This window comes from Zootoca vivipara, chromosome 10 (assembly GCF_963506605.1).
Source record: "Zootoca vivipara chromosome 10, rZooViv1.1, whole genome shotgun sequence".
Lineage (NCBI taxonomy): Eukaryota > Metazoa > Chordata > Lepidosauria > Squamata > Lacertidae > Zootoca > Zootoca vivipara.
Window position 1 is genome coordinate 18770626 of NC_083285.1, and position 12426 is coordinate 18783051.

At 41.2% G+C, this 12426-nt stretch overlaps 1 protein-coding gene across 1 annotated transcript in view; it reads right to left on the minus strand.

The window, feature by feature from the left end:
- The window catches only part of MET (MET proto-oncogene, receptor tyrosine kinase), a 72718-nt gene that overhangs the window by 8194 nt on the left and 52098 nt on the right, over positions 1-12426 (minus strand). Inside the window, exons 12-16 of the mRNA XM_035126755.2 lie at positions 10025-10171; positions 7329-7488; positions 6452-6592; positions 845-1075; positions 249-329 (exon numbers count right to left, since the gene is read on the minus strand). Of these exons, the coding sequence (XP_034982646.2) occupies positions 249-329; positions 845-1075; positions 6452-6592; positions 7329-7488; positions 10025-10171 (760 nt within the window). The remainder of the gene's footprint in view (positions 1-248; positions 330-844; positions 1076-6451; positions 6593-7328; positions 7489-10024; positions 10172-12426) is intronic.

Sequence of the window (12426 nt, forward strand, 5' to 3'; positions counted from 1 at the left end):
AGCACGTTTTCTTTCTTTCCTTTAATCTTCTATTTATCTGGGGGTGGGGTGGGGAGGATGTGAATTTTCCTCCACAAGGACATGGTGAGACAAATCAATTGTTAGGGGAACTTTATATGCAAGATGCCATCCGAAAATAGCCCACATGCAACTAATATTGCTAGGGTGTGAAAGTGCAGTTTGATAAGGCAGCTGATTCTGTTGTCTCTGAAATTCATTGCGGTTTGCTATGAAAAACTATGACTCACTATTCAAGGATTTCACAGCACAGTGGATTTTCCTGCCATCGGTATCCAACAAAGTCCCATGGTAGACGCATCCAAAATGCCCTGCATTTGGAATAAGATTAGACTTCTGTTACTTTTCCAACAGAAAAATAAAATAATCGATTAAACATTAAATGCCTCCCTAAACAGGGCTGCCTTCAACACTTGATGATGTTGAACTATAACAAACACTACATATTCTCTAGATTCTTCGGCTAACCTCAAGTGTAAAAAATAATAATCATGCTTTTGTTAGAATTAAGCTGCAATCTTACATGCGCTTTTTGATTGGAATCCTCATCATTCTGCACACATACGCAAATGGAATTCAATTGCCTGCTTATGAGCCATAGGTTTCTTTGGTAGCTTTCAAGGCCCTAAACATTTGGTAGGGACTTGGTAGGGTCTTCTCTGCAATGACCCTCTTTCTGTGGAACTACTTTCCCTTAGTGGTACAGTGGGAATCTACCGTAATGGCGTTCTGCCAGCTGGTTAAAACATAACTGTTTGCAAGAGTAATTCCGAGCACCAATTAGATGTGGAGATGTGTGGCTTGAGATGAAAGACTCAACACCTACCTCTTCCTATTACTTCACTGAAATGTACTATCAGGCTGTCAGCACCAATAACCACATGCTCAACTTCTTTGACCAAGTCTGGATTTAAGGCGCTTATGTCAATGTGGACATTAGTCTGCAACAATGGGCTGGCTAAATCAGAGTCTCCAGTAGACAGGATGGGAGATAAGTCCGTGTGAGGATAATGGGATGGTCTGCATGATCCATTCTGAGATAAAGTTGGAAACTGATCTATAAGAAAAAAAAGAAGTAGATATATCAGCAATGAGTGCTATCATAAAGGGCTTAATTTCATTTATTTGAACGTTTCCTCCCCACTTTTTTCTCTATTAGTAGATTGAAACACAGTTTACAAAATCACCAATGCACATCAAAACAACGGTTCTAAAGTTATTAAAAAGCAGTACGCTATAATAAGATCATGCTAAAAAGAATTCAGTTCGAAAGCTAGAAGATAAAAACATTACATCACGCCCAAACATCAGAAAATAACAAGATCTTATCAGCATTCCTATAGCTTAAAAGGAAGGGGACTAAAATGTCAGGTCTGAGCTCCAGAATCTGTTCTGAATTCTAAGCCTCAGGCCTTCAATGCTGAAGCCAATAATAAAGAAAAGATTATCTGGAGGCTTTTGGGTGAAAGGATGTGACTTGCAGTAAAGCAATACAGTGGAACCTCGGTTTACGACTACCTCCGTTTACAAACGCTTCGTTGATCGAACGCCACGGACCCTCTGGGTTCCGCGGTGTCGGATGCACAGACGCGATATGCGCAGCTCGCGCATGCGCAGAAGCATGCCTTCGGCGAGTGAATGCCTCGGGGAGCGACCGCCTCCGCGGAACGGATTGTGGTCACAAACCGAGGTACCACTGTATCTCTCTCTACCAAAATGGACCATTATATCATTTGTCTGGCTTCTTTAATTCAGTGGTTTTATAATTAATTCAGAGGTTTTATATAAAACTATGTCATTTTGCCATGGCTCACCCATGTTGTCATAGTGCAATCTACTTTTTGAGAGTGAAGAATGCAAAAGGCAAGGCCCCACTTGAATTCTGCAGAATTCTAGAAATTACAGCCACAGTTATCTGTACTTGTATTATCTATCCTTGGGGGAGCATAGGATTGGGAAATGACACATTTGTGAAAAAGGAGGATATAGCAAAGTCCATAGGCTATTGTCAGATTATAATTTGCTGGGCAATTGAAAATCTGATGAATACTTCCTAAGTGCCTGTGACTATATTTATCTAATGGTAAATATTCAACTAGGAAAATAGCTTGAGTGATTCATTTCCGGAAGTTTTAAACTGCAACAAAATTATTGCAGATGTTAACCTTTGACCGTAACTTTTTAAATATATTAAAATGAAATATCTCACTTCAAAGCAGTGACTGATATGATATTGATCTTTACAGACTGTTCTGATTTTTATATTGTTTTCTAGCTGCAGTCAATCTGTCTTAAACCCACAAGTGAGCACAGTATAGCATACAAAAAAACTGGTGGCAACTCCCCATCGAGACTGGTTTCTAAGGGATACCCTTCAATTCATATCCTCCACAGAAAAGTAAGCTCTGGTGTTGGAGGGCATGCTATGTCACATCTACTAAGTATGGATGGGACATAGCAGGATGAACACACAGAAAACTGCAATTCTGCTTAACTCGCAGCAGAAGAGCAATGATTTATTAGCACTAGGAGCCACCTGTCTGGAAGCAGCTATAATATAATAATTGCTATGGTCATATTCAGATGAAATATCCATTATATTTATATTGCAGATGTCTAGAAACATGAATGCCAAATTTACAAGGCTCTTTTCAGCTACAAATAGTCTAAAGTAATATGGTAAATAAAATTAGAAGCCTTTCAGTACCAATCTGATTCTAATCTTGCTACCATATTTCTAATTTCACTCTTCAACTGTTGTAAATATTTGTATTAGTTGTGATTGATGAATTTGGGGGGTGGGGAGGGGAGTTAAGGAGCAATGTTATAAATGTGTCCCATTTAGGGACAATGTATGAAATTATTTTTTCGTTGGGAAAGATCACTAGGAGACAGAAGCATTTATTATTTTTTATAACTGTGGTCCTGATGGTAAAGTCAAGATACACACGGAGAGAACATGTGCTGCAACATAGTTTTACCACATTGTGGAGCATATAGAAGAAAAAGTGATTGTTAGAAGAGTGCACGGAAATGGCACCCTTCCACCTTTGCTAGCAATTCATGGGCTGTCAGATGATTACATCAGAGAATGGGTAACCGGCATAAATGGAGGGTTTTGTATTTATGCTCTGAACTGACCTACATGCTTGGTGCTCCGCAAATGGAGCACAAATGTGATGTTTAGATACATTCTGAGCCATGCCAAATATTCAACCTGGAACCCGGGCCAATATTTAATCACATCGCCTCACCAGCAATGTTTCTTACAACACAGAAAGGCTAACTTAAGCTGATTACTATATCTGAAGCCAGGATTCTTGAGATCTAATTAAACTCAGACAGCTTGGCCACAGACTAGATACTATTTGATCTAGAGTTCTCTGCCTATTTTTTTTAAAAAATACATTAACTGCTTTAATTTTAATTGTGACTGGACTTCAGTTAAGATTTTAAAAAATTATAGTACCTGAACAAGAGTGGTACCTTGAGGACATGGAAAGTAACAGCTCTGCCAATTAAGAAACCTAGACAAATAATTTTATTTAAACATTACAGCTAGTTTACTGTCCTAATGCCCTCAGGTAGATTCTCCTCACTTCAGCACAATCCGGCCATTTATTTTCTGATGGCCCAAACAATGCAATAAACATAAGGTAAAGGACCCCTGGACAGTTGAGTCCAGGCAAAGGTGACTATGGGGTTGTGACGCTCATCTCGCTTTCAGGCCAAGGGAGCTGGCGTTTGTCCACAGACAGCTTTCTGGGTCAAGTGACCAGCATAAGCAGTGCTTTGTTTAGGGCAGGCATCCCCAAACTTCGGCCCTCCAGATGTTTTGGACTTCAATTCCCATCTTCCCTGACCACTGGTCCTGTTAGCTAGGGATCATGGGAGTTGTAGGCCAAAACATCTGGAGGGCCGCAGTTTGGGGATGCCTGGTTTAGGGGTACTCTTATTTTGACTAAAGAAAATCACCATTTTATAGTTCAAATCAGGAGGGGGAAAAATACAGTAAATGGACAAAAGTACAAAGATTCACCTGAGTACCCCTGTGCTCCCCCCCCCCCGGAAAAAACCCACTGAGCATAACTAAACTGCTTGTGGTGCAATGGAACACCGTGACAGAAGCTAGAGTGCACAGAAACATCGCTTACCTTCCCACCACAGCGGTACCTATTTATCTACTTGCACTAGTGTGCTTTCGAACCGCTAGGTTGGCATGAGCTGGGACAGAGCAAGGGGAGCTCACCCTGTCATGGGGATTCGAACCGCCGACCTTCTAATCAGCAAGCCCAGGAGGCTCAGTGGTTTAGACCACGGCGCCACCCGTGTCCCTGCAAACAATGCAATAGCACAGCCTGACCCCTGCCTTGCACCAGACCCCACCTGCGATCAGAGCATCAGGTGTTCCAGCAAGGAGGTCCCTCAGCCAGGTATTGGCCAAAGCTGCGGGAATCTTTTGCTCTGCTGGTGATCCCAACCAGCCTGAAGAATAGCTATAGCTGAGGCTAGTGAACTCTGAGTAGCTGTTTCAATGCAAACCAGGATGGATGCTAAAAAAACAGGTTGGAAGTGCCTGTAGTTTGCTGTTGCTCTAGTGATCTTTGATGTTACCTGTCACGGTGGGCGGAGTAGGCTACTTCAGAGTAACGACTCTACACAGCTCTGCATTTTATCTTTTATTGGTGCTGAGTATTTACAGTGCTGATGGCAGTGCTATTTACAAAGACACATCTGTTCAGCTTGAATCAGAACCTCCAAGTGGCTTTTGGCGCGTCTTGCGCCAGCATAACAACTTGGGGAGACCCATCCTCTTCCCCCGACGCTTTCTGCGCAGTTCCGGAGTTGGGGGGACTGGTCTGCCCCCCTTCCTTCCCCCTTCCTGTCCCACCTGGGACGAAGGCTCTTCTACCCTGCCAGAGCCTTGGACACCACTTCCTGTTTCCCCACTTGAGCTGGAGCTTTCCCTCTTTTCAGCCTCGCTCGGGGCTGGGCTGGAACTCAGGAGGGGAGGGGCTTCGCGATATCCCTTGCCCCTCACATTACCCTTGTTTGTTTGTTTTTAATTTGTGTCTGCCTGTGTTGGATTTTATGGCTAGATCTTATTGATTTCTGAATTGGACTTAACGGTTTATGATTTTATTGATTCACATGGTATGTTTTTATTTTGTCTGTTTTATTGTATGTTGCTAAATTAAACACAACAAACTTTACAGATTCATAGTGCAACAGAACCCAGTGGTTTCAAGATGTGAATTGCAATATAAACCCATGTTTTTATATACACGCTACTATGTGCATATTTATTGCTACACACAGGAATTATTTCTTTTGTTTATGTTTATGAAGCAGCCCTAAGGATATATAAACCTAGGAGCTCCCTTGTGCTGCCTTCAGGACCAGTTCATGCAGCCAGCAGCCTCATGAATTACCTACTGGTAATTGCAGATACTTCATAGCACCGCCACCTGTATGAACCAGAAGGCTGACATGTAGCTGCTGCAATTTGTGTGATTACAGCAGCTTAAAAAGAAGGCCGTCATGATTCCACAAATTGCCACCACTGTATATACAGTATATAGAACCCTTCTGCAAGCACCAGTGGAAGTGTCAGAAGCCTACCAGCAGCCCCATGTACTCCTAAAGACCACTGTGTGGGAGGGACAATGGCTGTATGAAGTTTGGAAGTGGCCCTTACAAACTTCCTTAGGAGGTGAAGGTTCTACTGGCCTACAAGAGTGGAAAGGCATGCACTAGATACACAATGAAATATACCAAAGAAAAAGGAAGGAAAAATTAGGCTAGGATAGGTCAGGAAAGGCTTAATTGAAGGAAGACGTGAAGGATAGACCTGAAATGGAGAGGGAGACAAGGCAGCTTAATGGATGAGAAGGGGAGACTCTTAACAGGATGGCTAAAAGCACAAAGACAGCAAAAAAATGGAAGTTATACCAGGATGGCAGCAGCAGATCAGAAAGAAGAGCAGAGGAAATTGGAAGATATGTAAGGAAAGACAAGGAAGGAAAAAGAGAGCAAGACCATATGTTACGTTCATTATAGGGATGCCTCTGATCATCTTCAAGGCAAATCTTTTCCATCCTTCCCTCGCACCACTACTGTAATGCTCAGAATGACTTACAGCAGAGACTGCTGCCATTTTAATTTAGGCACAGATTTTTTTTTAATTAAACAGCTGAATTAGACATATAGAGTTTTGATACTCGTGCCAGCGGCCACCAAAAACAAACTGGGAATGGGGTCAGTCCACGTGGTGATGGGAAACTGCTAGGTAAGTGGTTCTGAATATTACAACTGGATTAAACCAAACGTTCAGAAGAAATGCAACCTATTGTAGGTGCCATTTGATGGGTTACAAAGTGGGCTGTTTAAAATATGGCATCTTTTCTATATTTACTAATTAGAAAAACAGTACCTTCCAGAAAAGTCGATCTGTAGTCTACAGATTCACTTGAGACCATTTCTGCTGTAGGGCTTACACTCCTTGCACTCACAAGCCTGTCCAAATGAGGAGTGTGTACTCTTCCGTCATAGCGAACAATCTCTCCACCTAATTCTTAACATGTGGGAACACAAGAGAATGTCAGTACCAAGTTCTGAACAAACTTGCATTATCCTAGAGGTTTCAGTTACATTTCACTGCTAGATTGGGTGGAGCAGCTGATGTTCTGTAGGGTATCTCTATTCCTCCATATAGCAAAAGAGAAATACATATACAGACATATACAGACAACTGCCCAATCTGCATATTATATCAGGGGACAACAGGATATCTGTTTCCTACTGCTGGGCAGGAGGACATCCATACTGGCTAAACACAGTTTTGATGACTGGCACCTGACAACTATGCATGCAGCCACATAAGCCATCATCAAGCACTCAGAACAAACCACATGTATCTATAACATCCCTTGGCTTAGAAGAGAGTTGTGACTTCCAAGCTCATCAATATTTGATGGAAATGTTGAAGAATGCCAGCTTTTTAAAAAATCTAATTAGTTATAACACACTTTTGCTACCCTTATGACTGGATTCTCTTCTCAGAACACCTATGTAGTGTGTTCTCTTCCTTCCTATCCTTCTTCAAAACCCACCTGCAGAATGCCATTGCTATAACCTCCCCAACTGTGGCAAAGACTTAGACTCCAAGTAGACATAACCAGATCCACTCTTTCACCTCTTGCTACCCACCCTTGCCTCTTCCCTGCTTCTCGTCCCCCTGTAACTTCCTTGGGGCAGGAAACTGTCTATCTGTTAACTGAAATAGCAAATATGAAGAACACCACCACCACCTTTGATTTGCTTTCGCTTTTTTCTCCACAGGAAGAGGCCAAACAGTAACAATAAGAGAAAAACTGGTATGCACACGATTCCCACAATGATTCCTGTGAAGCTCTGCTCCGGCACAATCAATACTTTCCCAATAACCTCTGACGAAACTTCTTTCTTCCACTGAAAGATAAAAAAGGCAAAGAACCCATAGCTAGCTTTTAAAACTCCCATCAATAACAGCTCAATTTCATTTGGGGGACTGATAAGAGAACGCCACTGCCAACATACCCATGCAATTCACACATGCTAGTCCTCTCTCTCATCGTTTCCTAACATTTTTTTTTATTCTCAAGGCCAGAGGTTGATTGATTTTATTAATTTATATAATGCCTGTTGTCACATTAGATGCCTTATTAGAAATAATAGAATAAAGCTCCTTCTAACTACAGCACCAGCCAGAAACCAAGATAAAAAAGACAGACTTGGCAACATAGTGGAAAAGCCCTGACCCGTGAGGGACTAACATCTGGCTTCTTGGGTAGCCTTTTCCAGCTCAGGAGATTCAGCAACAGAGAAAATCTGAGCATTGGCAGATGCTTGTATCACCTTTGCATCTGCCACTTGAGCCGCAAGCTGTGAGGGACGCGAACAGCATTCGAGTGAAGGATGCAAAAATGTTTACTTTAGCAGCCATTTCCAGCAAGAGACTCAGTTGCAGTGAGGCAGCTGGAACACTGGAAAACTAGAGAGTAGCTTAGATACCTCTTTGACAACTTTGGTTATACTCAAAATGCCACCGGCTAGAGCTTCATTCTGCCTTCCTCGACAGGACTCCTCAAATCAGTTCATAATGGACTATGCTTGAGGTTAAGTAGGAGGGGGCATTTGAAAGGCAACTGGAGTGGTGGTGGGAATTTGATCTATTATGCTAGCAGGAATCCTAGTTGTTGTCAGGTATACTTTTTATAATACTGGCCTCCCTATATGTACTAATATTTTACTCTGGCTGTGTCAGTAAGCAATTACCAAAGCTGCATCCCTTTGTTAAAGAATAGCTAATGCCAAGTGTGCTTCATCATGAAATCTAGCATCTTTTCAGGAATGTCCTTTAAGTTTCTATCGCACTAATGAGTCTGCCTTACCAGTTCTGTTGTTGTCAGTGAGAAGATTGCAACAAGCAACACTAATCAACCAGGAAATCCAAAGTATTTAGTGTCACATGACAGTATCTCAGTGAGTTGGAATGCACTTGGCAATCCTTCTGTCTTTTTTGGAATCCAGTCCAATTTGGAATGATAGATTTGCAAGTCTCCCTTTTATGCTGGGCGCATAATCAGTTTGCAAATAAGCAGAAAAATAATAAAGTAAACAAACAAAAACTCCTGCCACCTTGCACGCATTATTTCATGCATGTTGGCCCCATTCATTTCCCAAATTGAGAAATGCAGCTGGATGTGCACTGTGAATGTGCCAACATCTAATGCCTTCCAAAATGATAACTAAATAATTCACAGCATTTATATAACAAAGGCATGGATTCTGAAATTTTCAAAAAAGATTTGCCAGGGTTATATAGCAAAATATAAGACAACAGAAAACATATCTAAATACTGACTTTTGCAAAGGACACTTCAATTAATAGTTGGCTTTCTTGAGGCTGAGCAATGTCATCATACCTGCATACATGTTACGCTTTCTGTTCCTGAAAATATCACACCAACTCCTCCTTAGTGCAGAAGAGGTGATAGTACCAGAAGACAAAGCCACACATTAACCCCTAGCTCCCAATGTGTAATCTTAGGGTCGAAATATGTGCAAGTCTATGGTTGGATCACCTAACTTTTTAAAATTTAGAGCAGCTGTGTGTTGGTTCCAATGTCGTTTAGAGTAGCAGAACTGGAAGGAGATGGGAGCTTATTCTTTATTCCCTCCATCATGACTTTTTCCAGATATAAAGAGTCAGAATGGGCTTTCCGCTTTCTAATAACAAATCTATCCAGGGTGGATTTGTGAAAATGGAGGACTGAACACAATTCAGAGGGAAACATCAGGATTCTGCAGGAGTGTTGCAACCCCTCCAAACCTCAGTATATTCCTTAATCAAAGGAACTGCCAGTTTAAGGCCAGAGTTAAAGTTATCTCTTGTTGGCTGAAACTGGCCAGCTGAACAAGTTCAACTTGGAAATCAAAACATTGAAAAGTCAGCCTGGGATACTGCCCACGTTTGAACAGATTCAGCAATACAAATATCAAGAATTATTGGAAGATAAACCCCATGTTTTAGACTATCAAGGTAATTTGCTCTTTAAAAAAAATTGGGCCATGAAAGCAGAGAATTCACACATTCAGCTGGGGATGATAATGCAACAGGGTAGTGTAATGGGAGATCTTTCCTGCCTTCATAATGATAAGTCGTCACAGTGAAGCAGACGATGAGAACACCCATTCTCTCAACAAGAATGACAACAAAAACGTAGGGGAGAGTCATGGAAGCACCCAATTCATACCAAAGTCAGTGTGGTTAAAGGACAGCTTTGGCTGCTCTTCCACCAAGTAATTGCAAGCGCTGCTTCCAATGAAATGTTTAAACAGTTCAGATGAAGCATGATGTATAAACACAAGGAACAAATTAGAACTTCAATTGTGCAAATATTATTAGTACAGAAGTGACATTTCAAACTACACCACGTATGCAATGCTAGGGTAGGTATCTTACCCAAATGTTTAGTTCATGGTTGGATTTTAGCAGCTCTTTAGGAACAGTACAGGAAACAGACTGAAACTTCAAAGTAATATTCTCACAGTTCTTGCTTCCAACTTTTAACACTTCACCTTTAACAGCTTCTGAGTCAATGTTATTACCCTAGGAAAAAACAGATAAAAAGAATTAGAAAATGAATTACAAAAGAAAAAAGAAGATAATAGGAAAGCTTTACCAAGCCAAGCTCATTTCCCCTTGCTAAACATTTTCATTAAGGAGATATAATAAAACAAATGACAGTGAGTGGTCATTGAAATGCATTGATTCCTTCCACAGACTTAGAAACACACTGAGTTTCTGAATGGCAATTAGAATGCATTAAATCAAGTATCATTGCTTGCTGACAGACTGGTTTTAGTGACTGTCTTCAAAAGTCCAAAGACCATCTTCAAATGGCTAAACAGAAAAGTATCTGCCACTTCTACCCTCAACTGCATACAAATGCATCAAGTTGCTGAATGGCCATAGAAAACCCAGCCAGGCGGGTGGAATATAAATAATAAATTGTTGTTGTTGTTGTTGCTGCTGCTGCTGCTGCTGCAGTTTGGATCCAGCCAAATGGGCTTCAGGTGTTGTAAAACAATCCTAGAAATTCATCAAGATGGCTTAGATAGACTGAACTTCAATGAAATGCTAGGAGCTCCATTGTAAATCACAGATACACACAGGGAGAGCCCTGTCCCTGTTTAATTTCTTTCAATTTGGTAATACATAGCAACACTTTGGCACAATCCTGTAAAGGAGTTCAGTAATTTTCCATTTATTACAACTGCAGAATAAATCCAGACAAATACTTGGGCTTCTTACTGGCAAAGGGAATGCGCTGGATCCTGAAATATTGTCTGCAGGTTTTAGTGCTTTTGAGTTGACATGCATTCCCCAATCACAGTTATCGACTTGTCAGTCAACTGATGCTACAATTACGTCTCCAGTGACTACTTCTGTCCTTTCAAGACACTGTGCAAGGGAGCTTCTGAAAGCCTGACTGGATAACCCGCTTTTGGCTGAGCCAGGCTTTTACCTTCCCCATACCTGGTGGCATGGTCTGGCTGAAATGGTTTTGTGGCCTAAATGGGTAGGTCAGAGGTCTAAGTAGACCCATGGGCTGATGGTTCTCCAACCCTAGCCTAGACAAAGGATGCTTGTCTAACTAGCTAGATATGCTTTCTTTGATGTCATTCATTGCCTCAAAATGTAAAACTAATATGGACTCTGGAGTTTCAGTTGGCCTAAAAATATATTTGTGGATTTTGAAGGAGAGAAAAATCCCTCTTACTTCCCCTACAAAAGCCCCAGACCTGCAATATGACATGCTTCATCTGCTGTGGTAAATAGAGTACCCTGTACCTGGCCACCATTTTAAATATGCCAGGAGCATCAGCCTGACTTTATCTGAAGTCACAAAGACAGACTTTTAAGATGGGGGTATCTGTCATGGACTTTTTGCAGTTCTTTGCTGAAAACCAAAACAACTGTCCAGATATGTTGCCCAAGAGCTGTGGAAATTTTTTTCCTTCAAGTGGTGGCAGTGGCATAAAGTACCCTGTTCTCTTTAAGTGAGGTAAAAAGAACCTTTTGGCCCGAATATGTTCACTTGCTGAAAGGAAAATGTGCCGCATTAGATTAGTTTTACTGAAAAACCAAGTGATAAAGGCTCCTCTATTCTTCTGACACTAATTAAGAAGACAGATAAAAGAATTTTGGTTTGCTAAGAACTGTTTGTTCACTGAACCAAGCACTCATTTAATTTCATGCTGTGCTTGCTTAATTACTGGATGACAAAACGTGATTATGAGGCATGTAAACTTGTCTCTGGTGTGTGTGTGTGTGTGTGTATAAAGCTCAGAATGCTGCCAATTCGGCCTACAGTGACCTTTTGACAGAAGGAACACAAGTTCTCAAAAGCTGGCCTATAGTTTATGAGCGCCTCTCACTTAAGAGTTTGATTTGTGGGGGAGGATACTGAATAACTATAATAGTTTAGCCTATGATGCACTTCTCATTTTAAGTAGGGACTCACCACTGACATTTAAAACACATACTAACACTAGTGCAAGAGCTTAGTACAGGATACATACTGTTCACATGTGAACTATATTTGGAAGTGAACTATATTCGGCCAAAGTGAACTATATTCGGAAGTCTGTAGGGAGTTATTCGGGATTAAGTGCTGAAATCGCTTGCAACTACAAAATTGCTGACGAAGGCACAAACAAAGGTAAGGCTTGACATTACTCCTTAACCAGGTTTACTTTTGTTGCTAACTGAATCAGTGAGTTGGAGGAAAGCAAACACAAACAAGGATCAGTTTTAGTTATCACATGTCAAATTTTCAGTGAAATCTGCCAGGTTTCATT